General features: G+C 46.3%; 1 protein-coding gene across 1 annotated transcript in view; it reads left to right on the top strand.

Annotated features, from left to right (window-relative positions):
• Positions 1–5,662: 5,662 nt before the first annotated feature.
• SYPL2 (synaptophysin like 2) overlaps positions 5,663–27,663 on the top strand; it is a 39,336-nt gene continuing 17,335 nt past the window's right edge. The window contains exons 1-3 of the mRNA XM_063955206.1: positions 5,663–6,327; positions 6,413–6,481; positions 26,043–26,173. Coding sequence (XP_063811276.1) covers positions 6,262–6,327; positions 6,413–6,481; positions 26,043–26,173 — 266 coding nt within the window. The 5' untranslated portion in view covers positions 5,663–6,261. The remainder of the gene's footprint in view (positions 6,328–6,412; positions 6,482–26,042; positions 26,174–27,663) is intronic.

Genomic DNA, 27,663 nt, shown 5'->3' with positions numbered 1-27,663 from the left:
ATTTAACTGTATAAGGTTTAAGAGTGTATTGATAAGGTGTGTACGCATAGCGGGTACTTTATACCGTCAGCGCTGCGTAAGGTTTAAGGTGTAACATCATTACAGTGCTTTGCGGCACATGGTTTAGAGTGTAAGAATAACATTGCATTGTATTACGAATAAGGTTTAAAGTTTATTAAAAGTGTGTGCGCGCGCTGTGCGTACTCTGTACACCCAGCGCGGCGTGTGTACGCCAAGTACGTACAACGTATGGGACTCTGTACGCAAATAACGTACAAAGTGCGTAGCGTGTGTAATAAGTCTAGCGGCCGCAGCGGCTCAATGGTAAAAGTGTGTTTAAAGGTATAGCTTTATGGTTTAAGATAATATCGACATTATCAAACGTGATGCTGAAATAATGGCAAGGTGTAATAATATCCCCTAGCAGCCTACCTCCGTTGTTTCACCCGCGTGGTCAGTTTACGCCTGCGAGACTATGGTTTCTTGGGCCCACGGCAGCCGCGTTTGAAGGGCGGATTATTTCTGCCCAACTCCGATGCCCCCAGGTCTTAATGTGAGACAAGGCGTAAACCGAAACGGGATGATAACAAGGGGACCTCTAACTAAACCAAACAGAGAGCTAGAGGCTACAAAGAGACCTAAAACTAAACGTATTTGCGGCACAGCCACCAGGATAAACAACAAAGGAAATGCTGTCCATACGCCGACACAATACTGTTGTGTACCGGCAGTGACAGCATATGCAGAACCCTCTTCAAAACACCAGTAACAAATATAACTAAAGAATACAGCGGCCTAGGCCGACGGACGCGGCAAAGCAAAACTGGTACAAATACTGGCAAACGGACAGGAACCCCCAATGTAGCAGACACCGGCTCTCAGAACCAGAGGACAGGCAGAATCCCAAACGACAGACCGGTGGACACCAAGAAGCCACAGGACTTCTGGACAGGAACGCTTCACGGCAGGACACTGGAAGCAGCTAGACAGAAGCTCAGAAACTCAGGAACTGGCAGGAACTAGCTCAGAACTATCACCGGCGTCTGTGTATTGCACTGAGCCAGAATATAACAGAGAGCCCTAATTAATTATGTTGTGCAGCTGCCCTGTTGCACGACTCCAAACTGACAAGATGCAATTAACAGACAGGTGAGGCCAAACACATGGAAACAGGCTGCAATTACACAGACTCACCACCGGCAGCAAACAGAGTCTTCTAAACCAGAGCAAAGGGAAATCCTGGCCTGCAAGAGAACATAAAATACATAAACGGAAAACAGGAATGAACCACTACCTGTGGTTGATAACAGTACCCTCTCCTTAAGGGTGGGCTCCGAACACCCCATGACACCCACGGGGAAGAGAAACAGAAGTATAACATAAAATACATAACCAAAATGCAAAACAGGAATGAGCCACAGCCGTGGCTCATAACAGTGACACATTATGACACACACCGCAATGTCTGTGCTACATTATGCCACACCGTAATGCCTATTACACATTAAGTCCTACAGTAAGTCTTCTAAATACTTTTAAATTACCTGCTCGTTGCCAGAGGTTTCATGCTCTTGGTTCCATGCACGGTGCCAGGGGTTTTCATGCTCAGGGTGTCATGCTCGTTGCCAGGGGTTTCATGCACTGGGTGTCATGCTCGTTGCTAGGGGGTAGTGCTTGTTGCTAGGGCTGTGCTCCCAGTGCCACATATGCCCCCAGTGCCAGATATTCCCCCACAGTGCCAGGTACTCACATGCCCCAGTGCCAAATATAGCCCCCCCCCATGTGCCAGGTACACATATACCCCCCAGCACCACATATGCCCCCAGTGCCAGATATTCCCCCACAGTGCCAAGTACTCACATGCCCCCAGTGCCAAATATAGCCCCCCCATGTGCCAGGTACACGTATACCCCCCCAGTGCCACATATGCCCCCAGTGCCAGATACTCCTCCACAGTGCAAAGTACTCACATGCCCCAGTGCCAAACATAGCCCCCCCCCATGTGCCAGGTACACATATACCCCCCAGCACCACATATGCCCCCAGTGCCAGATATTCCCCCACAGTGCCAAGTACTCACATGCCCCCAGTGCCAAATATAGCCCCCCCATGTGCCAGGTACACGTATACCCCCCCCAGTGCCACATATGCCCCCAGTGCCAGATACTCCCCCACAGTGCCAAGTACTCACATGCCCCAGTGCCAAACATAGCCCCCCCCATGTGCCAGGTACACATATACCCCCCCAGTGCCACATATGCCCCCTCAGTGCCACATAAGCCCCCTCCCCCTGTGCCGCATATGCCCCCCCAGCGCTCCCCCGCTGTTTTGTGATGGAGGGCACAGCGCGCGCCTCTCCTGTGTCCCTCCTGGGCCTCCGGCGGGTCTGTTAAAGGAAGTGCCGGTTCGTGAGCCAATCAGAGCTCACGAACGGCACTTCCTTTATTAGACCCGCCGGAGACCCAGGAGGGACACAGGAGAGGCGCGCGCTGTGCCCTCCGTGTCCCTCCTTACTGCAGCGGAGGGTTAGTGAGAGCAGACTGACATGCGGACGCTCATGCGATGCCGACAGTGATCCCCACAGCTGTTTGTGACAGAGCAATCACGCATGTCGACATATGTTGACTAAAAAGCTATAGTGGGTATATCTGACAGGGAACACACAGAGATATATGCACAACAATAATGATTACACGCCCATTATCCAAAATAGTGCTATATTTCCTTCTATATAGCACTAAAACACCGTGCCTCCCCTCATCTGTACTATATACATGCTTTTAACGGGGACATGGAGAAAATGGCGCTGAATCTTTGTGTGAGGGCAAAGCCCTGCCCCTTCTCGGCGCGCTTCAGCCCCTCTATTAAAATACTTTTTTATGCTGGGGGGGGTCCGTATACAGTGCCGACGCACTGTATACATGTTTTATCACACACACAGAGGTTTATATTGCTGCCCAGGGCGCACCCCCCCCCCCCGCGCACCCTTGCAAAGCCATTGGTGTGTGGGAGCAATGCGCGCAGCGCGGCCGCTGCCTTATACTGGTGGGGGTTCGTGCACGGTGCCCGGGCACCGAATATGCATGTTTTGCCAGCGGATTTGACCCTCAGTAACTTGCTGCCCGGGGCGCTCCCCCCCAGCGCCCTGCACCCTGTGAGTGCCGTTGGTGTGTGGGAGCTTGGAGCGCAGCGCGACCGCCACACTGTACCTCCGTTACTGAAGTCTTCTGCCGTCACTGAAGTCTTCTGTTCTTCACATACTCACCCGGCTTCTGTCTTCTGGCTTCTGTGAGGGGGGTGACGGCGCGGCTCCGGGAACAAGCAGCTAGGCGAACCAAGTGATCGAACCCTCTGGAGCTAATGGTGTCCAGTAGCCTAAGAAGCAAAGCCCTTAACTAAGAAGAAGTAGGTCTGACTTCTCTCCCCTCAGTCCCACGATGCAGGGAGCCTGTAGCCAGCAGGTCTCCCTGAAAATAAAAAACCTAACAATAAAGTCTTTAGAGAAACTCTGTAGAGCTCCCCTAGTGTGTGTCCAGTCACTCCTGGGTACAGAGTCTAACTGAGGTCTGGAGGAGGGGCATAGAGGGAGGAGCCAGTTCACACCCATTCAAAGTCTTATAGTGTGCCCATGTCTCCTGCGGATCCCGTCTATACCCCATGGTCCTTACAGAGTCCCAAGCATCCTCTAGGACGTTTGAGAAAAGGGGACGCTGTCTGCCGTAATGTGTAAAAAAGGGGATGCTGTCTGAAGTAATGTATAAAAAGGGGACTCTGTCTGCCGTAATGTGTAAAAAAGGGGATGCTGTCTGTCGTAATGTGTAAAAAGAGGACGCTGTCTGCCATAATGTGTAAAAAGGGGGCGCTGTCTGCTGTAATGTGTAAAAAGAGGAATCTGTCCGCCGTAATGTAGTGGTGCTACTGTGCAGCGTAATTTGAATAATGGAGACTACTGTGCACCGTAATATGAATTGATATTATTTTGTGGCCACACCCCTTCCCCATGAAGCCACGTCCCGAGATTTTTTGCGTGCGCCTGCGGCGCGCACTGCCCCTATTTTACATTGAGGGGGGGGGGGGCGCCAATGCCATTTCTTGCACATAGCACTAAAATGTCTAGTTACGGCACTGTTGCTAGGTATCCATTTCCCTGGCCCTGAGCAGGTCCCCCTCACCAGATCCTCTCCAGGGGTGAGGGGGTGGACTTGGACGGGATGAGGGGGGGGGGGGGGCAAAGCATTTTGTTGCACCTGGGCCCACCACTCGCTAGTTCCGCCACTGGTTACATCAGATTATATTACACACAGCCTCCATTCCCACACGTTACCCTCAACACCACCAAGTTACCTTGATACTTCCTGTAATGGCTGACCCCGGGACAGTGTAGGAGTCAGTGCAGAGACCCCCAGTGAGAGGCGAGGAGCAAGAGGAGGAAGCTGCTGCTGGGCTGATCCACAGATGCTGCTGCCCTGAGTGTGGTGGGAGGAGCCAGCCACAGAGAAGCAGCGCCCTGCTGCAGTGTGTATGATGGCCACTCCTACACACAACCCTGCGGTGGCCAGCCAGGCTTGAATTTTCCCATGCTGGCCCTGCCCGTCGGCCTCTCTGGACTTGCGCATGTGCAGTCCACATTTAAAAAGGGCCTTTAAAAACCGGGAGGGCTGTCAAGGATTCCGTGGCAACGGGAGGCTTATCTAAATATCGGGAGCCTCCCGCTGAATGCAGGAGGGTAGGCAAGCCTGCTCTGCACATGTTACATGTGCCTCACCTGCACTGCAAATGGTTTTGCTCATTAGTGTGCTTTTTGTGGTTTGCTAACAAACCTGAATAAGGTCCATTGCTTGTATCTATACCTTGCAAAGTTTTAATATTCCATGATCTATCCATGGAACAGGTATAGAAATACTAATGTCACAAGCAAGAACATAGTTGTGACAAGTATACTACATAGAAATTCTGCAGTCTTAAGACAGTATTTCAATTCCCTGAAGGCAATTATTGCTCAGCGAGACATTTTTTGCCTGCATGTATCGTATTTAGTCTAATTTTGTGGCAATTTAAGTATATTGTTTTTCTGAATGGTTTTATAAATATGCCCAACTGTGTCAATCTAATAAAGCTCAGCAGCTGCTGGATGAGGTACTGTTCTTTACAATACAACTAAGGAACAGCTGGTTCCTGTTGCTGTTGGAGCACTTCATACCACTACAACTTCTACTTTTATCACACAGTTGGCCAGTCATTATAACATTAACAGCCTAATTAGCACATAGCCTAAATGTGCTATAAGTCTGATAGTGCTGGTATCATGCATAGTTAGGCCATCAATCTGCAAGCAGTTTAGTCTATGACGTAATTTAATTGATTATAATCTTGTGATGGCTTTTTTACGTTACTATAGCAACTCTAGGTAACCTTTACTACTATAAGACTTCATTATATTTCACTTTCTTAAGAAAAGCTATTTCATATGATATGTAATAATATCATGAAACCTATTAAAACCTTAGATCTTGCAGCCTGCCTTTGCCCTTAGTTCCCAGTAGAAGAGTCCTGTCTATCACCTCCCACTAGTTGAACTGATGACTGTTCATGTCCTGTTTTGGGATGGGGTGTGTGTAGGGATCAGGTGTCCTTTGCATTCACACTGCTGAACTCTGAATTAGGCTTTTTTTTGTCAGTGAACAGGGAAAGAGAGGGAGTGAAGAGGTGAGTGTGGGAGAGAGAGAGAGAGAGAGTGAGTAGGGAGGGGGCAGAAGGAAAGACAGGCAGACAGCAAGGGCAAAGAGCCAGGGACAGGAATACAGGGACAAAAGAACGAGTCTACATTTAGCATAATAATAATAATTATACAGGGATTAAGTAGCTGGTGAGAGGTACACACGTAAATAAAATAAGAGCTGAGACAACAGGGAATGTATTTACATAACTAAAATAATATGTACTAAAATAATAGCTCTGTATATGCTACAAGTGTCAGTGCAAAATAATACAATAAAGAAAGCGAAAGAAGAATACAATAGGGTAAGGCAAAATTTACAGGGATTTGCAGAAATGCGTAATGCAAAGTATACATGAGCACAGAACATTAGCTAGACTGGATTAGGGATAAATATACATCCAAAAGGCTATAAGGAAACCATACTGCACCAACAGACTGAATATCAAGAGGAACTGCACCATACAATCATTTGGGAACTAGCATCACTTTGTTTGGATACTTGGATTCCATTTGACTACCCTGCAAAACCGTGATTTAAGAGCATGTCTACAGCAGTGTCCTCTACGACGATGGACAGAGAAGGGGGGCGCACAGGCTGGGCCTTCAAGGTAGCACGAGGGGTGTACATTATGGCAGGTGTGGTTTTTATTCACTGTGAAGGAGGTAAATACTGACCTCTCCCCCATTCACTAGAACCCACTGACAGGTGTACGCTGGAAGCGACTGGAGGAGCCATTAGGATTTATTAAACTGCTGGAATGGGTAAGCAAAGCTCACATGATTACTTTGCCTTTTAGTTCATGAGGGGTATAGTAATGTCACTCACAGTACAAAACTGGGATTTTATGTAAATATATATTAATGTACTCATAGCAGTGTTGAATTTTTTTCCGTCTTGAATTGTATGCTTATGTTTTTTTGTTTTGTTTTGTTTTTTATTTAACCTAACCTGATTGGAGGTTATGGAAGTTATGCTGTTATATACCTCACATATATATCTCATAGTAGCATTTCATTCATTTTAACTCTAGCTTGGTAATCACTTACATAACAATATTACCACAGGGGTGTATATTTTAAAATGTCATCACTTTTTTTAATTTAATGTCCATTCTTGTTAATGAAGTGTAGTTAATTACCCTCCAGCACTTTTCCTTTTTACTCTCTGTACGGATAAATATATGTTAATGAACCCACAAAAGGATATGCATGTTTGCTGTCCTCTGATGGCTCCTTCTAGACTCTAATGGCTACAATGACTACAGAGATGTTGGCTACATATGTTGCATGCCTACATATTTTAATGCCACGATTGGCCATGAATATAATCCTTTTCTATGTTGTCTTTAAAATCACTTTTCTATCCCACAACTTTTGTATACTGTATCCCCTGCCCCCTACTTGGATTGCTCTGGATGTCCCTCACAAATAGCTGCTCTCACATTTCACTTCAGTTTAGGAATCTCTCCCAGTCAGTAACCTTTCCACCATCTTCATACTCCACATGCTTGGGATCATTCAGCACACAACCTGTGCCAAGGAGTGTTCAGGTTTCAGACATACATATTATGTTGTACATGCAGTCACCGTTCTATGTGTAGATGAGTACACTAGGCCGTCTTATTAACATTTAAATGAAAAGTAATTTTCACCTCTATTTAGTATCTTTAAAGGCCCAAATGTATTTAGCCTTAAAAAGTGATTAAGTGGAGAGTGTTAAAGTTCCAGCCAATCAGCTTCTTAGCTGCCATTTTACAGGATGTGTTTGAAAAATGACAGGAGCTGATTTGTTGGTACTTTATCACGCTTTATCACTCTCCACTTTATTACTTTTTAAGGCTTAATACATTGAAATGTCTCCATATACATTTAAATGTTAGGGTCTCCTGCCCTGTGCTGCCACGTCGTCATGGCAACCGGGAGACAAGTGCTAGTGGAGTAACCTGAGCGCAGCTGATACTCCGGTTCGGGTCTTTTGCTGTGCAGTGGTTATAGGCTCTGTGCACGGCAGGGGATCCGGTGCTGGTTTTTGTGCTCACAGTCTGTGAGGTCTGAGTGGGGCGTGGACAGCACCTGCTTTATAAGGCCTCTTTTCAGGGTAAGCAGATGCTGCTGAATCTTTGTTGGTTAGTCAGTTCATGAACGTTAGCCAGTACTGTGTAGCTTTGTATTTGTTTGTTGCTTACTGCAAATAGGCCTGGGAATTTGGTATTACACTCTGCCAATCCAGACCTAGCAGTAAGACTGGAGTCAGTCGTTTAGCTTGCTGGGGTTCTGTTACTACTCTGTGAACTTAGCAAGTTTGCGGCTGTATTCTAAGACTTGCCTGTCTAATCCTGTCTCACTGTGCTAGGTGTCAGGGGTCAGTTTAGTGGCAGTAAGCTAAAACCTGTGCACTGCAAGTGAGAATTTGGATTGTGGAGATTCTCCTTGTGTCTATCATTCCATCTCTGACCAAGGAGTTTACTGCCACACCTGTTGGTAACCCTTTAGGGTTTTGCTGTTGCCCTTAGCAACAGCATTTCGGGTACTCTACGTATTAAAACACAACATCTTGCTTTTTCCATCTTAGCAGTTCTAATACAAGGGAGATACCCAGTTCCTTAGCCTCTGGGCTTCTCTGTTCACTTTGTGTGTATTTTGTTACCCTATCACCTTCTGTGTACGTTATGTCATATCCCCCAGTTTGTCTGTGAGTCCATCTGTTTTGCATAACAGTTCAAACACCAGTACATTCCTGCAGACACTGGAGTGCATAACAGTTCTGACACCAGTACTTTCCTGCTGGCACTGGTGTGCATAACATATTCAGCAGCCTAATACTCCTGTTGAAATTTTGTGGGAATATGGAGCATACCCCTCAAAATACGTTGCAACAGGTGGTCGATCAGGTGCAGGTCCTGACTCGACAATTTAATGATTTGTCCATTAAAATGCACACCTCCCAGGCTGCTGGCAGAGCTCCCGCAGCAGCAGCACCTGCAGGGGTTAAGGAGCCGAAAGTAAATCTCCCGGATCGTTTTTCTGGAGATCGCTCGCAGTTCTTTTGTTTCAAGGAGAGCTGCAAGCTATACTTCCGGCTTAGGCCTCAGTCTTCTGGGTCGGAGATTCAGCGGGTGGGCATAGTGATTTCCTTGCTACAAGGAGACCCACAGGTCTGGGCATATGGGTTGCAGCCTGACTGTCCGTCGCTTAAAAGTGTTGATGCTTTTTTTACGGCACTGGGCATGTTGTATGATGACCCTGACAAGACGGCCTCAGCCGAGGCTCAGATTTCGATCCTTAAGCAAGGGCGCAGGCCAGTTGAGGTTTACTGTACGGAGTTTCGGAGGTTGGCCCATGATACCCAGTGGAATGACCCAGCCCTGAGACACCAGTACCGAAGAGGTCTTTCTAACCAGATAAAGGACCAACTGGTACAATATCCCTTGCCTGATAGCTTGGATCAGCTCATGCAGTTATCCATCCGGGTGGATAGACGGCTGAGAGAGCGTAGGCTTGAAAGGGAGACTGAGATTTCCTTCCTTCCCAAGGGAACCTCAGACTCTGAGGAATTTTCTGAGGAGCCTATGCAGATTGGGGCTACCCGCCTCTCCTCGCGTGAGAAGACGCGGAGGAGACAGCAGGGGTTGTGTTTGTACTGTGGGAATAAAGGTCATGTGGTAGTATCATGCCCAGAAAAGCCGGAAAACTTCAGGGCCTGAGGGTGATGGGAAATATCCTGTCAGGCCAGAAGTCAGAATTTCCCAAGAAGACTTTTATCATTCCGGTGACCTTGAAGATCCTCGGTCAAACTGTCAAGACTGAGGCCTTTGTGGACAGTGGGGCCGACGGGGTTTTTATGGACCGCCAATTCGCCCTGAAACACTCTGTTCCCTTAGTACCCTTGGCATCGTAAATTGAGATTTGTGGGTTAAACGGGGAACCATTATCCCAAGGTAAAATTACCTCTTGCACTAGCCAGATTTCTTTGTTTATTGGAGCCACACACTCTGAAAAATTGTCCTTTTATGTGACTGTCTGTACTTTTGCCCCATTGGTGTTGGGGTTACCCTGGTTAAGGGCCCACAATCCTCAATTTGACTGGGTCTCTGGGGAGATTCTTAGTTGGGGTACTGATTGTTTCAGGAGTTGCTTGAGCCTTCCAGTCAGGCTCTCGCAGCTAAGTTTGCCAGGATTGCCAGGGTGTTATGCAGATTTTGCGGACGTGTTCTCCAAAAAAGTTGCAGAGGTACTACCTCCCCATCGCCCCTATGACTGTGCCATTGATTTGTTGCCAAATGCTAAGCTTCCCAAGAGCAGGTTGTACTCCCTGTCACGTCCTGAGACTCAGGCTATGGCAGAGTACATTCAGGAGAACTTGGCTAAGGGATTTATCAGACCTTCACAGTCTCCAGTTGGGTCGGGGTTCTTCTTCGTGGGTAAAAAGGACGGTTCGTTGCGACCCTGCATCGACTTCAGGGAATTGAACCGTATCACGATTAAAAACTCATACCCACTGCCTCTCATTTCGGTCTTGTTTGACCAGCTTCGTACTGCCACCATTTTTTCTAAGATTGACCTACGTGGTGCGTACAATCTAATCCGAATAAGAGAGGGGGATGAATGGAAGACTGCCTTTAATACCCACTCAGGGCATTATGAATATTTGGTGATGCCTTTTGGGCTCTGTAATGCCCCGGCAGTCTTCCAGGATTTCATGAATGATGTGCTCAGGGAATATTTGGATAGATTCTTAGTTGTATACTTAGATGACATCCTAATCTTCTCCCATTCCCTGGAGGAACATCGGAAGCATGTACGCTTAGTCCTCCAGAAACTCAGAGACCACCGGCTTGGGGCAAAGCTGGAGAAGTGCGAATTTGAAGTTCAGCAAATCGCATTTCTAGGATATATTATCTCCCCAGAAGGTTTCCGAATGGAGGGTTCCAAGGTACAGGCAGTCCTGGATTGGGTGCAGCCCACTAGTTTGAAGGCGCTTCAGCGTTTCCTGGGCTTTGCGAATTTTTATAGACGATTTATCGCTGGATTTTCGTCTATAGTGGCGCCCTTGGTGGCACTCACTAAGAAAGGGGCGGATGTTGCTCACTGGTCTTGTGAGGCTAAAGCGGCTTTTGCCCGTCTCAAAAGGGCATTTGTTTCGGCCAAGGTGCTGCGACACCCAGATCCAGAGCGTCCTTTTGTGGTGGAGGTGGATGCCTCTGAGATGGGTATTGGGGCAGTGCTTTCTCAGATGGGAGTGTCTGATAATCGCCTTCATCCCTGTGCTTACTTTTCCCGTAAATTTTCGCCTGCCGAGATGAATTATGACGTGGGTAACCGGGAATTGTTGGCTATTAAGGATGCACTCGAGGAGTGGAGACACTGGCTTGAGGGGGCTAAGTTTGTGGTCTCAATTCTCACTGACCATAAGAATCTGGCATATTTAGAGTCAGCGAAGCGTCTCAATGCCAGGCAGGCACGATGGGCTTTGTTTTTTGCTCGCTTTAATTTCTTGATAACATATCGCCCTGGGTCAAAAAACATCAAGGCTGATGCGCTCTCGCGGAGTTTTGCTCCAATCCAGGAGACCACCGAGGAGCCGTTGCCCATTGTTTCCCCATCATGTATTAAAGTGGGCATTACCCAGGACCTCTTATCATTAGTCCTTAGAGCACAGGAGCAGGCTCCTCCAGACCTTCCGGTAGGTCTTTTGTTTGTGCCTCCTAGGTTAAGACAGCGAGTGTTCCTGGAATTCCATGCCAAGAAGTCGGCAGGTCACCCGGGTATTGCCAGAACTCGGGAGTTGCTATCTAGGGCGGTGTGGTGGCCCTCGGTGGCTAAGGATGTGGATCAGTGGGTTCGGGCATGTGACATCTGTGCCCGAAATAAGACTCCTAGAGGGGTTCCTGTTGGCCCATTACATCCACTCTCTATCCCATCTAAGCCATGGACCCACATTTCAATGGATTTTGTGGTGGACTTGCCCAAATCCTCGGGGATGACAGCCATCTGGGTTGTCGTTGACAGGTTTTCGAAGATGGCGCACTTCGTTCCACTGGTTGGGCTGCCATCAGCCAGACGCCTGTCTGAATTATTTATGCTGCATGTTGTGCGTCTCCACGGGTTGCCACTTGATGTGGTCTCTGACCGCGGATCCCAGTTTGTGGCCAAATTCTGGAGGGCATTTTGTTCCGATCTCCAGATTTCTGTCAGCTTGTCGTCAGGCTACCATCCGCAGTCTAATGGGCAGACTGAAAGGGTGAACCAGTCCTTGGAGCAGTTCCTCAGGTGTTATGTCTCCAAGTGTCAGACTGACTGGGTTGCTCATCTGTCCATGGCGGAGTTTGCCTATAACAACGCGGCTCACTCTGCTACAGGGATCTCTCCCTTCCTTTGTGTGTATGGGCATTATCCTAAGGCCAATTCTTTTGACCCCGTGGACTCCACGCCTGGTGGTTCCTCTGTGGTTTCGGTCCTTAGAGGTATTTGGCGGAAAGTGAAGAAAGCCCTTGTGTCTGTGTCATTAGTGACCAAAAGGGTTTTTGATAAGCGGAAAAGACCCTGCAGCTTCAAATTAGGAGACTTCGTCTGGTTGTCTACCAAGAATTTGAAGTTGAGACAGCCATCTCATAAGTTAGGGCCCCGGTTCATCGGCCCTTATAAGATCACCAGGGTTATCAATCCGGTGGCATTTCAGTTAGATCTGCCCCGTTCTTTGGGTATCAATAAAACATTTCATTGTTCCCTTTTAAAACGGGCGATTAGTAATCCTTCTACCAGTGGAAGACCTTCCCCTCTTCTGATACGTGGCCAGAGGGAGTTTGTTGTTGAAAGGATTCTTGACTCCAAGGTGGTTCGGGGTCGGCTGTCATTTTTGGTGCACTGGAAGGGGTATGGCCCGGAGGAGCGGTCGTGGGTGCGCAGTTGTGATCTTCATGCCCCCAGACTGATACGCTCTTTCTTCTCGCAGTTCCCCGATAAACCCGGTGGTAGGGGTTCTTTGACCCCTCGTCAGAGGGGGGGTACTGTTAGGGTCTCCTGCCCTGTGCTGCCACGTCGTCATGGCAACCGGGAGACAAGTGCTAGTGGAGTAACCTGAGCGCAGCTGATACTCCGGTTCGGGTCTTTTGCTGTGCAGTGGTTATAGGCTCTGTGCACGGCAGGGGATCCGGTGCTGGTTTTTGTGCTCACAGTCTGTGAGGTCTGAGTGGGGCGTGGACAGCACCTGCTTTATAAGGCCTCTTTTCAGGGTAAGCAGATGCGGCTGAATCTTTGTTGGTTAGTCAGTTCATGAACGTTAGCCAGTACTGTGTAGCTTTGTATTTGTTTGTTGCTTACTGCAAATAGGCCTGGGAATTTGGTATTACACTCTGCCAATCCAGACCTAGCAGTAAGACTGGAGTCAGTCGTTTAGCTTGCTGGGGTTCTGTTACTACTCTGTGAACTTAGCAAGTTTGCGGCTGTATTCTAAGACTTGCCTGTCTAATCCTGTCTCACTGTGCTAGGTGTCAGGGGTCAGTTTAGTGGCAGTAAGCTAAAACCTGTGCACTGCAAGTGAGAATTTGGATTGTGGAGATTCTCCTTGTGTCTATCATTCCATCTCTGACCAAGGAGTTTACTGCCACACCCGTTGGTAACCCTTTAGGGTTTTGCTGTTGCCCTTAGCAACAGCATTTCGGGTACTCTACGTATTAAAACACAACATCTTGCTTTTTCCATCTTAGCAGTTCTAATACAAGGGAGATACCCAGTTCCTTAGCCTCTGGGCTTCTCTGTTCACTTTGTGTGTATTTTGTTACCCTATCACCTTCTGTGTACGTTATGTCATATCCCCCAGTTTGTCTGTGAGTCCATCTGTTTTGCATAACAGTTCAAACACCAGTACATTCCTGCAGACACTGGAGTGCATAACAGTTCTGACACCAGTACTTTCCTGCTGGCACTGGTGTGCATAACATTAAATATGTTATTAGTTATATCAACTAAAGCAATGCACCAAACTTAATAGTACCATGGACCTCAAGTCATATCACCTTGTAAGTTGTGTCTTGTGCCATTCTGACGCATATCATTTCCATGTTTATAGACTATCAATGCATGATTTGTAATATCCAGATTATTAATGGAGCTTTAAATCACACCTGCTCTATTTAATGTCAGTATGTACTCCTTTTACTCCAGCTCATTTTGGTCATATCTGCCAACTACTGTTCTTTCATGTCCTGGATATTCTGGACATGGTTGTGGTGGGAATTTCTGAAAAGGTCAGGTTACATTCTTCATATAATTATTTCTTTTCCTGAGGCTTTTCTTGAAGGGTGCTCTCATTACACGGCTGTTTCACATAAAAGTAAACAAAAATACTGTACTTTTTATTTCTTGTGCAAATGTCAGATATTATTACCAGGAAGGCATAGTAAATCCAGGACACATTTGCAGTCGTTTTTATTTTAAAAAAAATGCATATCGCAGGCCAGCACGGTAAAATATGTAGCAATGCAGATTGTAATTAGTTCATATCCATAATGACATGGCCACTGATAACTTTTACCTTGGTGATTTACCATGTTTAATATCTGCAACATGACAGCAATGATCTGTTAGCTCCAGGTGTCAAACTGTACTGCCACTTGCTGTAAAACTCTGCTAACTTATTCCGGCCCCTAAACGAAGCCCTGCTCCATTCAGCTGTTATTCCTGGGGATCTGCCGGTTGTGTAATGCAGAACTGTCCCATCAATGCCATTACCCACTTTAAAATGGCACCAGGATGTGTGATTGTGGATTATTATTGGTCACCCACCTACGCTATCCCTGGCTTTTTGACAGAGGAGCCCTGGGGAAAATGGATATACATAGCAGCCCGTGGAGCTCTGGTAAGGGATGGTGCACTTTAACAAAATGTTTCAGTAGGTGGTAGTGCACTAAATATTATAAGAGAACATTGTAAGTTGAATTAAAGGAGTACTTAAATATTGTACAATGTTAGAGATCAGGTCAGGAGCAGTGGAAACTATACATAAAGCTGGCCATACACTGAGCAACTTTTCATCCAACTGAACGATTATCTGACCAACTAAAATGATCATGACATTGGCTTTATACACTACTGTTTTCTGCAGCGGGGTACACTGGTATTCCACAGGGAATAACATTGGGGTGTAGAGTTGGATCTTGATCCGAGGCACCAACAGGCTAAAGCTTCGACTGTTCCCAGGATGCACTGCACCGCCTCCTCTATAGCCACGCCTCTAGGCACTGGAGCTCAGTTTGTAAGTTGGTGCCTGCAGTGCAGGTCATTAACAGGTGGGGCTGCGCTAGGCATCCCTAATAAGAGCTTTTTAAGAAGTAAGAAGACTTCAAGGGCCGCAGCACAGGCACTAGATGCTGTGTATATCATGCTGACATTCTGTGCTGTGGCTCCATCACCTCCCCCAGCGGCGCTGCATACTCCCGCACCCTGGTTGGCAGGTACTTGTAGCGGAGGCATCTCCGGTCATCAGGCACACATCACCGCTGCTGCTCTCCTGGATTACGTGGCCGCACTTCAGGGAGGAGGTAAGAGGGTCCCCAGGTAAGACCTGCCAAAATTGCGATCCGGTCGCAGTCCCTGGAAACGGACTGCACACGCTGGCATGGACACTGTGGCCATGCAGGGACCCCACTATATCCACCAGGGCAGGGAGCACAGGTCGGATTTACTAAAATCTGTTTATTATAGGCTTCATAGTACCCGGTGGTGAAGTCCAGCAGAGGGGATAAGGCGCTGACCTGAAGCCCCTCCCCCAGCTCCAGGCGCCATCTACAGCAGGTGTTCCCGCCCTGGAGCTGCATCACTTTCTCTCCCTCACTCCCTGTCAGCATTTTGGCGCCATTTCACAGAGCTGCGCTGATCCTGGGACTGCTGGGCACTGTCTCCTCTGTAAAGGAGGAAGCTGGATTGTACTTGTGCCAGTGAAACGCGTTGAGCTTTTCCTACATCTATCTGGACTCCACTTTCCAAACAGACCTACAGGACCGCTGTCATCCCCTGGCAAAAATTGGACTCTTTCTCCCATCACTGGATAAAGCATACTTAACCGGTTGGCCCACACCTGCAGCTATAAATGGACTTGTCCTAATGCTGATGCCCATCATTCTGTGGATCCGGTAATTATCTGCAAAACACAGTGCACACATCTTGGGAGATTGTCCTAGCCCTAAGGATTTGACTTTGGTCACATAGGAAAGTGGCATATTGCACAATTGAGTCTATCCAGATAAGACGAATGAATTTTATTAATTAGTGGTACTAGGAATATATTCCTTTTTTAATTGTTTTATATATGAAATGTTAATAAATTGTTTATAATTTTACACACGAAGCAAACCATTTCTGCATCAATTTGTCAGCCAGCGCGAGTACATAGAATTTTTTTCCTCTGTAAAGCCGCCTGTCTCATCAGCACTGTGCATTTACAGGACACTTAAATATTCTACATGTCATTTAGACAGCATTAGTTAAGAACAAGTGTACGGCTATATGAATATTTAGTACAAGTATTATGTGATATACATCCAGTGTTTACTGTGCATTGTTATACAGGTTGAGTATCCCATATCCAAATACTCCAAAATACAGAATATTCCGAAATACGGAATTTTTGGAGTGAGACTGAGATAGTGAAACCTTTGTTTTCTGATGGCTCAATGTACACAAATTTTGTTTAATACACAAAGTTATTAAATATATTGTATGAAATGACCTTCAGCCTGTGTGTATGAGGTGTATATGCAACATAAATTAATTGTGTGAATGTACACACACTTTCTTTAATGCACAAAGTTATTAAAAATATTGGCTAAAATGACCTTCAGGCTGTGTATATAAGGTGTATGTGAAACATAAATGCATTCTGTGCTTAGACTTGGGTCCCATCGCCATGATATCTAATTATGGTGTGCAATTATTCCAAAATACGGAAAAATCCGATATCCAAAATACTGCTGGTCCCAAGCATTTTGGATAAGGGCTACTCAACCTGTATCTGTATACATACATTTCTATATGTAGTATTACTAGTCCAGTGCAGTTTTATTTTTTATATGTAATAATTTCTGCATTGTACCTGTGACTGTGTGTGCCTATAGCTGCTGTGTGGATTCTATTCTGTGTATCACACATATTGCTATCACTATATTCTGTGCCCTGGAAGTCTAAGTGCGTCAGGGTCTCATATACTGTACCATATAGTGTTCCACAGGATATACTGTTTTGTATTTTTCACTGTGTGTTTCAGTCACCTCATACCACTTAAATCCTCTTTTTGTGCTCAGCAATTGCGGTCACATATCTTAGGGGGTTTTTGTCAGGCATTGTGTTTGTCTGGCTATATTGCACTGATACACCCTAAGGCTACATTCCCACTAATGTCTGCTACACAGGGCTGGAAATCCGCAGATGCTCCTGCATCATGCAGTGCTGGCACCATGGATTTACCTGAGGAAATGATTTCTGCTGAGGGTTCAGGTACTCAGTGTTCTGCACCCCCTAGTCAGCCCACAGCACTTGTGGCAGATCCACCTTGGGCTGCATTTTCAAATATGCTGACTAAGCTTGTAACAAGACTTACGCCCCCTGTGGGACCTCCTGTGCCATTACAGCCACATATTGTCCCTGTAGTTAATCCACCATAGGTGGATACTCTGTCAACCCAGTTACAGCAATTAAATCAGTCCTTGGTTAAACAAAAACCTAACCCTCGCCCTACTTGGACCAAAGGGTCATCTAAGCGGGCCATTTCATCCTCACAATCCACTAATATTTCAGATGATTCTTCCGTTTCGGATGGGGAATATACTGATCCATCAGATGCTGATACCACTTCTGATGAAGATTCTACAACACAGGTTGATGTTCCTGACCTAGTGGAGGCATAAAGCTGATTCTTCAGATTGATGATGAGATTGACCCTCCTGATACGTCTAAGAAACCTGATAAGTTCAAACGTCAGAAGGTTACTAAATTAGTCTTACCACATTCTGACCATTTAATTGACATACATCAGGAATCCTGGTCTTCTCCAGGAAAGAAATTATCCCTGGCTAAAAAGATGCTAGCTCATTATCCTATCTCTGCAGAGTTGAGTAACAAGTGGGAAACCCTGCCACCAGTGGACTCACAGCCCGTCTTGTGGTGTCATCTACTCTGCCTGTCACCACTCTTTGAAGGAACCGACGGATAAGCATGTTGAGATGTTGCTTGAAGTCTATTTACACTCTTACAGGTGCTGTACATAGACCCACTATGGTAGCCTCTTGGGCTGCAAAAGGCATTGAAGCATGGGTTCAAGCGATTGAGGAAGAGCTACCTCTGAATTTTTCTGACACTGCCAGACAATATTTGTCCTATATTACCACAGCCTCCCACTATATTCAGGAGGCGGCCTCTGATGCAGGTGTTATGGCGGCCAAGGCATCTACTACGTCTATCCTGGCTCGCTGGATTCCGTGGTTACGGTCTGGTTGGTGGACCTGGATTCTAAGAAGACCTTGGAGGTACTCCCTTTTAAGGGAGAAATACTATTTGGAGATGATCTGAACAAGATTGTGACCGACTTGGCATCGGCCAAGACTGCGTTGCTCCCAATTACTAATCCTTCGGTTCCGGAGGTTAAGAGTAGTACTTTTCATTCCTTTCGACCTCCAGGTAAAGCAAGGGGTCAGGCATACCCGAGACAGGTTCGCACTTCCAAGTCCTCTAAGCCCAAACCTAAATGTTCTTGGGCCGCCCGTCAGCCTGCTTCCAAACCGGGCAAGCCTGCTGCATGACGGGAAATCCGCACTGGTCCCTGCTCAGAGTATGGTGTACCTGGGGGCATTACTGGACACACACAACCAACGTTTGTTCTTGTCTCCAGAGAAGGTCCTGAAACTTCAGGACAGAATCAGATGCTACCTCTCTCGCCAAAGAGTGTCGATACACTCAGCGATGCAAGTACTAGGCCTCATGGTGTTGACTTTTGACATGGTAGAGTACGCTCAATTTCATTCCCGCCCTCAGCAGAGCTTAATCCTTTCCAAGTGGGATGGCCTGCCTCACCGGATCATGTCTAAAATGATCTCCTTGACTCCGGAAATTCGTCTGTCACTGAGTTGGTGGCTACAGGACCAACAATTGAGCAGGGGTCGTCCCTTCTGGATCTCCAACTGGGTCCTCCTAATGACAGATGCCAGTCTGCGGGGTTGGGGCACGGTGTTCACGCAACACTCTTTCCAGGATCATGGACCAGGGAGGAATCTCTCCTCCCATTAAACATTCTGGAATTGAGGGCAGTGTTCAATGCATTGACACTGGCTCTGCCTTTTGTGCAGAACAGGCCTGTTCAAGTACAATCAGACAACGCCACCATGGTGGCGTACATAAATAATCAAGGCGGCACTTGAAACCGCTTGGCAATGATGGAAGTGTCAAAAATTCTTCGATGGGCGGAACGCCATCTGCCAGCAATATTGGCAGTGTTCATTCCGGCGGTCCTCAACTGGGAAACGGACTTTCTCAGTCGTCAGGACGTACATGCCGGGGAGTGGAGTCTTCACCCGGAGGTCTTCTAACTCCTTGTGGACAAGTGGGGTCTACCAGATGTAGACCTGATGGCATCTCAACACAATCACAAGGTTCCGGTCTTCGGAGCAAGGACAAGGGACCCTCAAGCAGCGTTCGTGGACGCACTGGCAATTCCATGGAACTTTCGGCTGCCATACGTGTTTCCTCCAGTGTCACTCCTGCCCAGGGTGCTATAGAAGTTCAAGCAAGAAGGAGGAATACTGCTTCTAGTTGCTCCAGCGTGGCCCAGACGGCATTGGTTCTCAGACCTGCAAGGTCTCTCGATCGAGCTTCCTCTTCTACTTCCTCAACGCCCAGACCTCGTTCAGGGCCCTTATGTTTACCAGGACCTGGCAAGACTGGCTTTGACGGCATGGCTCTTGAAGCTTCACTCCTGAGGGTCAAAGAATTTTCTGATGCGGTTATTCAAACTATGTTGAAGGCCCGCAAACCGGCTTCTGCACAGAATTATTATAGGGTCTGGAATTCTAACTTCACCTGGTGTGCTGCTAAGAATTACGATGCATGCAAGTTTAGTACTTGCAGACTTCTGGCTTTTTTGCAACAAGGCCTGGATTTAGGACTTCGCCTTTCTGCCTTGTCGGTGTGGTTTCAGCTAAAAACTGTATCTATTCCTGATGTTAATACATTCACTCAGGGCGTACTACAGATTCAGCCTCCCTATGTTCCTCCTGTGGCTCCATGGGATCTGTCTGTTGTCCTTAATGCCCTTCAAGAGTCTCCGTTTGAACCTCTTGAGTCTGTGGACCTTAAATGCCTAACGCTTAAGGTCATTTTTCTGTTGGCTATTGACTCTGCTAGGAGGGTGTCTGACTTAGGCGCTTTGTCCTGTCGTCCACCCTTTCTGATTTTTCACCGTGACCGGGCAGTTCTTAGAACTCGCCCTGGTTATCTACCTAAGGTGGTGTCATCTTTCCACCTTAACGAAGAGATTGTGGTTCCGGCCTTTATCTCTCCTGGTGTGTCCTCCAAAGAGCGGTCTTTGTATGTGGTACGGTCTCTCCGTATACATGTAGAAAGGACTGCCTCTATCAGGAGGTCAGATTCTCTTTTTGTACTTTGTGGTTTTCACAAACGTGGCTGGCCTACGAATAAGCAGACCTTGGCCAAATGGATTAGAATGGTGATTGCACAAACTTATGCGCAGGCTGGACTCCCAGATCAAGGCCCATTCTACTCGGTCTGTTGGACCTTCTTGGGCGGCCCACCGTGGCGCGTCCGCTGAACAATTGTGCAAGGCGTCTACGTGGTCCTCAGTGAACACGTTCATCAGGTTCTATGCCTTTGATACTTCCGCCTCCCAGGATGCTTCCTTTGGACGCCGGGTTCTTGTGCCCGCTACAGTGCGTCCCCTCCCACGAGGAACTGCTTTAGGATATCACCAATGTTATTCCTTGTGGAATACCAGTGTACCCCGCTGCAGAAAAGGAGATTTATGGTAAGACTTACCATTGTTAAATCTTTCTACGAGGTACACTGGTTTCCACAGGGCGCCCACCCTGACGCACTTAGCTTCTTTGGGTTTGTATGGCATTAGCCGCTAGTCCCTTCTCCTGTCGTGAGAATGTGGGTCTATGTGACTAACATCTACCGTCTCTCTTACCTGCTACTGCATTGGACTGGTTAACAAAACTGAGCTCCAGTGCCTGGAGGCGGGGCTATAGAGGAGGTGGTGCAGTGCATCCTGGGAACAGTCAAAGCCTTAGCCTGTTGGTGCCTCGGATCAAGCTCCAACTCTACACCCCGATGTTATTCCCTGTGGAAACCAGTGTACCTCGCAGAAAGAGATTTGCCAATGATAGCTTTTACCATAAATCTCCTGTTTTTTCATCAGACCTGCCCTGTCTCAAAACGTCTCTTGCCATAAATCGTTTCTTCCCATACACTCAGCGGATAATTTTTTGACTGCTAGCAGAACTCAAAGGACTGGACAGCAGGAGCTCGCCAGGAAGCAAGCTCCGCCTCTTAATAAATAAAAAGAAAAATGTAAATAGAAAAATCTTGGGGGGAAATGCATTTGAGTCCCCCCAAAAATTTTAACCAGCTGTCATCCTTCTAAACATGAAAAAACACACTTTTAATAAATACAGACACACAAGCAGTTTACTTTCACTCTTCTTTTAATATTTGCAATTACATGTAACTTTAACATACTGTAATTTTCATGTGGGCACAATACCCCAAGATTAAGCAGCACTGGTGCAAATTGGTAATCCAGACCAAACAGTGCTAAAAACGAGATACAATAACTCCACCGCGTAATACCCCTTTCACACTGACAAATATTTCCCTGGTTATTGCACATGAACGCGCATCAACCCGGGAATTTGCTCAGTGTGAAAGGATCATGAAAGAATATCCCGGGTCGAAGCGTCCCGGCATTTCATCCCAGGTCTCGACCTGGGTTGAATCTGGAATCGTCCCGGGATGCGGTGCAGTGTGAACGGGTAAGCCGGGTCAAGGTGACCCGGCACCCGTTCTCTGCATAGGAGGAGGCGGCACTTGGAGGTGATGATCTTTAAGCGCCACCTCCAATAGCGTCAGCGGTGACGTCACCAACCCGGCAATATGCCGAGTTGGGCCGCAAGTCTCAAGCCGGGTCGCACCTGGGAAACACCCGTGTACATATTCCCGGGTGCGACATGGCTATGTCAGTGCGAAAGGGATATTACTGGCCTGCAAATGATGACCAGAGACAGCTTGCTTGTAGACTTAACTGACCCACACATCTACAGAGCAGCATGAAGAGTAGGCAGTAGGAGAGGACCTGGTTTGAGTTAGTTGGTTGAAGCAGGTTAACTGCAGGCATTGTGATAGGTACCTGGCTGGCATATTTGCTATTAGACGATCAGTGTGCAGCAGGTGGCAGTGATATCTTAGTATTGTATGCATTATATGCCTAGAAATGGGGTTTCTGTTACACATATTCTGGTAATTAGTAAATATTTCTGCTGCATAAATTTGATTGTTATTTTTATTGGGAATCTGAAATATATGTGACTTGCAAGCAGTTATTTCTGTGCAATATATGGTTGGTCATTGGGGCTTACAGTAACTCAGTAATTTTTGGCTGTCAATGGTTATTTTTCTCTGTAATATATTGCTGAATGTGTGGGATTCCTTTATGCATTGTGTGACTCAGAATTGGGGACTTATCTGTGCAGCACATTGCTGTAAGTTTTGTATATTTCTTCTGCACATATTATTTAGTTGAGACATTGGGTATGATGACAGTGGTTATTTGCTGGGTATGATGATGATGGCTATTTGTTGGGTAGAGTATGGCAGTCATTTGGGGGGTAGAATAATAGCAGCCATCTGGTGGGTAAGAGAATGGCAGTCATTTGCTGTATAGGGGAATGGCAGTAATTTGGTGAGTAGGGGAATGACAGTCATTTGGTGAGTAGGGGAATGGCAGTCATTTGGTGAGTAGGGGAATGGCAGTCATTTGGGGGGTAGAGTAATAGCAGCCATCTAGTCGGTAAGGGAATGGCAGTCATTTGTTGTGTAGGGGAATGGCAGTCATTTGGTGAGTAGGGGAATGGCAGTCATTTGATAAGTAGGGGAATGGCAGTCATTTGATAAGTAGGGGAATGGCAGACATTTGGTGAGTAGGGGAATGGCAGTCATTTGCTGGGCAGAAGAGTGGCAGTTATTTGATGGGTAGGGGAATGAAGTTCACTTGGCAAAAGGGGAATGGCAGTCATTTGCTGGGTAGGGGAATTGCAGTCATTTGCTGGGTAGGGGAATTGCAGTCATTTGCTGGGTAGGGGAATGGCTGTCATCTGGTGGACAGGAGAACGAAAGTAATTTGGCAGGTAGGGGAATGGCAGTCATTTTGTGGACAGGAGAACGGAAGTCATTGGCTGGGTAGGGGAATGGCAGTCATTTACTGGGAAGAGGAATGGCAGTCATTTGCTGGGTAGAGGAATGGTAGTCATGTACTGAGTAGAGGAATGGTAGTCATGTACTGTGTAGGGGAATGGCATTTATTTGCTGGGTAGAGGAATGGCAGTCGTGTACTCGGTAGGGGAATGGCATTCATTTGCTGGGTAGGGGAATGGCAGTCATTGGCAGGGTAGGGGAATGGCAGTCGTTTGGGGATAGGGGAATGCAGTAATTTATTATGTAGGGGAATGACAGTCATTTGGTGGATAGAGGAATACAGTCATTTGGTGGCTAGGGAAATGTCAGTGTTTTGGTACATAGGGGAATGCAGTGATTAGGTGGGTATTGAAATAGGAGTCATTTGTAGGTAGGGGTATGGCAATTTCCTGTACATCTCTTAAAAGAATATTGAAACATAAATATATGCACACCTCATATAAAATGAAACCCACTGTTTTGTACAGACACACCCTCTAAAAAATGTAGCATGACCCACGAGTAATTGCTGGTAAAAATATCACACAAAAAAAATTAATGTTTTTAAAAATTGGATGATCTCCTGATTGGTAGAATGCATTTACTTATTTTATGATGAGACATGATGGGTCAAGAAGCTCTGCACAGGGCCCAGATCATGGGTCTTCATCATGTGGCCCTTCAGCTGCTGTGGAACTACACTCTCAGCATGCCCTGCCACAGTTTTGCTATTAAGACATTCTAAAACTGAGGCAGGGCATTCTGGGATGTATAGTTCCACAGCAGCTGGAGGGCCACAGGTTGAAGTCCCATGGCCAAGAGTAACAATGGGGTAGATGTAGATGGGACAACAGTCTCAGGCCTCCTAATAAAAATAGGACAATCATCATAACAGTGTGATGAGGACCAGTCTCCCAAATGGCCACACGGTCAAAATGTTATTTCTATTTAACTCACAAAATAGGCAACTTTTCTACTTAAATATATTTAGCGAGACATTTGGGCTGATAGTGTAGGGGGTACTTGCCCACATGGAACTGGCCAAAACCTTTCAGCACTGGTCACACCTCCTCTGCTTCTCAAAATATGTCCTTGATAATTATCAGCCCCAGGCCCATGTGGCCATTAATATGGCCCTGGCCCTACTGTAAGGCGGAGGAGGTGAGGTCTGAAGAGGGGTAATTTAAAGCAGTCTTTGGGTACACAAACCAATCTGGGCTTTTTGGAAATTGATTTTATTTTATTTTAGCTCCTGCTGACAACTTGGGTTCACCTGGATTACTGCTACAGTATGTGCTAAGCTATTATATTGCATTGCATTACATCGCACAAAGCACTTAATGTGCTGTAACTGTTTTTACAATGTTCCAATAGGTTCAGTTTTGGACAATCAGCACCATATCTCTCTGTGTTCTTCAACTGGAGGAGGAATCAGTCTGTCCAGTCTTCTTCAGAGAATGTGAATGAGGTGCTTCTATTCAACTCTTCTGAAGATGACTGATGGATTGAGTCCTCCTATGCTTTGCGCTCACAAAACAATAGAGTTACTGGATTCAGGTAATCAAGATAAAGGACTCCTCAATATGCTCCATAGGGGGTGGATTCAGATCTAAACCCCCTTTACCTGGTTGAATCCCTTTAAATATGTGCTCTGACAAATTATTACTCTTCTGTGACATCAGGTATATACAATGTCCTAGGCACAGCTCAATGTTATGTAAATGTAATCTCAGATCATATGAATACAATGGGATTACACACACTTTATTTTACTCCCCAGCCACATGGAAATACATGATCTACATTCCTCTCATCATCTTTACACTCCTGTCTGCACAATGTATATCATGTTTATTACCATCATCTAAGTCTGTTCCCACTTGAGTACAATGAATGTGATATATCCACTGAATCAATACAGAAGGATCCATTTATGGTTAGTGTTGACGGGTTGGGGCTGGGAGACCGACCGCATCTCTTGTTGACCTGTAAACTAAAGGCTGCAATTTTCTGTCTGGCATGTGGTTTTGAAAATGTGAGATGGTATTACCCATCATTTAAATAGTACAGATGTGTCCTTCCTCTTCTGTCGCAGGAGCGTAAGCACCCATGTAATCCTATGGAACACGGCTGCTTGTGTGGTGCACCAGCACGGCTGCGGGCACCCCAGTCACAGCAATCGACTTGCAATTGCAGCGGCTAGTGGCAAAGATGAGGGATGCCTCATCTGTACAATGGCCCTCATTCCGAGTTGTTCGCTCGCAAGCTGCTTTTAGCAGCTTTACACACACTAAGCCGCCGCCTACTGGGAGTGAATCTTAGCTTCTTAAAATTGCGAACGAAAGATTCTCAAAATTGCGATTACACACCTCTTAGCAGTTTCTGAGTAGCTTCAAACTTACTCGGCATCTGCGATCAGTTCAGTGCTTGTCGTTCCTGGTTTGACGTCACAAACACACCCAGCGTTCGCCCAGACACTCCTCCGTTTCTCCAGCCACTCCCGCGTTTTTCCCAGAAACGGTAGCGTTTTTTCACACACACCCATAAAACGGCCAGTTTCCGCCCAGAAACACCCACTTCCTGTCAATCACATTACGATCACCAGAACGAAGAAAAAACCGTGAGTAAAATTCCTAACTGCATAGCAAATTTACTTGGCGCAGTCGCACTGCGGACATTGCGCATGCGCACTAAGCGGAAAATCGATGCGATGCGAAAAAAATTACAGAGCGAACAACTCGGAATGAGGGCCAATGTTTTCCCATGCACATTCTTACTTGTATAATTCTATTCCTACTATACTGCTTTTAGGTATTTTGCTTTTATGTTTACCCCTTCCCTCCACCTTGTTTCTTCTTCTTCTGTCTCTCAGCTCTTTGCTATCTTTGCCTTCGGAACTTGTGGTTCATACAGTGGAGAAACAGCAGCAGTCGTGATGTGTGCAGTTTCGGACACACAGACAGACACAGATCTTATCTCTGTAGCCTTTTCTTACCCGTTCAGGTAACACCTAGACCTTTCATCTACATTTTAACTATGTGTTAAACTTAAAGCACAATAAGAACTCTGGGGCTAATACTGAGTTGAACATACCTCCGTTTGAATAGCATAAAATACACAAACTATATCTAATGTGCATGTCCACAAAAAAAGTGTTGCACCTACCAGGGCCATCTTGACAGCACTGTAGGCCCTTGGCAAAGCACTGCACTCGGGCCCCTACCCACACATTCATGGGAATTCATAAAAAAAAAAACCTCTCTCTCTCTCTCTCTGTCTATATATATATATATATATATATAAATCTCTCTCTCTCTCTCTGTCTATATATAAAATATATAAATATAGTTACCCCTCCTGCTGTCTTGCTCCATCTCTCCACATTCTTCCACACAGTGAATGGCTGTCAGCATTCGAATTGGAGGCTAGCTCCAGTCATCCACCAGTCAGCATGTCAACAGCCATTTACTGTGGCTGGAGTCTGGGAAGCATATAGAGAATGCTGCACTCTGATTGGTGGATAGCTCCAGCAATTCAACAGTCCGCATGCTGACAGCCATTCACTGAGAGAATGCTACTCGGCTGCTCTAATTGTGTGTAATTCACAATCCGAGTAGCCGGGCAGCATCTCTACCTGCCTTTCAAGAAGTCCTGGAGGCACCAGGCCCAGTCTGCCCCTGCTCTAAGGCCCCTATAATCGTGGTGCCAGGGGCAGCTGTCTGGTGTGCTTATACATTAAGATGGCCCTGACACCTGCCATGTGCAGATTTGGTTGCATTCACAGCTGGGTGGATCATTAGATCTACACAAAAAAGGTCTTCTGTCAGTAGGTCGACCACTAATGGGCAACATGTATTAGGTGTACAGGGTCAAAAGGTCGACATGGACTAGGTAGACATTAGAAAAGGATAACAAGGTCAAAAGTTCGACTTGGAAATGGTCGACACAAAAATAGTCAACACCATTTATTTATTTTTCGCATGGTCTCCTGTACTGATCTGATGCAGGAGTCTAATGACAGATTAGTGGCCATATGCAGGGGTCTTATGGCACATGAAGCGCATTTGTAGACATCTGATGGCACACAAGGGACATGTGGAGAGGTCTGATGTAACATAATGCACATTTTTGCAATCAGGAATGCTGCCAAGCATGCATTTGCAATGTTTTCGTGCAGTGTAATATATTGTACTTATTTTCCATATTTTCACCTATTCTACACTGCTCGCTCTTTACATTTAAAAAAAAAACAAAGTTAAACTTAGATTGCCATTCTATTGTGTATGATCTCAGTTTTTTTTGGTAAATTAGTCCTTACCTTAGTGGCCTTTTACCCAAACCCGTCTCCCTTACTGTTGCTAATTTTTAGTTAAAATCCTTTCACACCAAGATTCTGACCTAGGATATTGGGGGTCATTCCGAGTTGATCGCACCAAGCAATTTTTTGCTGCTGGTGCAATCAACTAATCTCCGCCTATGGGGGAGTGTATTTT

Source organism: Pseudophryne corroboree, chromosome 2, assembly GCF_028390025.1.
Source record: "Pseudophryne corroboree isolate aPseCor3 chromosome 2, aPseCor3.hap2, whole genome shotgun sequence".
NCBI lineage: Eukaryota > Metazoa > Chordata > Amphibia > Anura > Myobatrachidae > Pseudophryne > Pseudophryne corroboree.
Note: the sequence above shows the minus strand (reverse complement) of the source record. Positions and strands in the feature narration are given on the sequence as shown.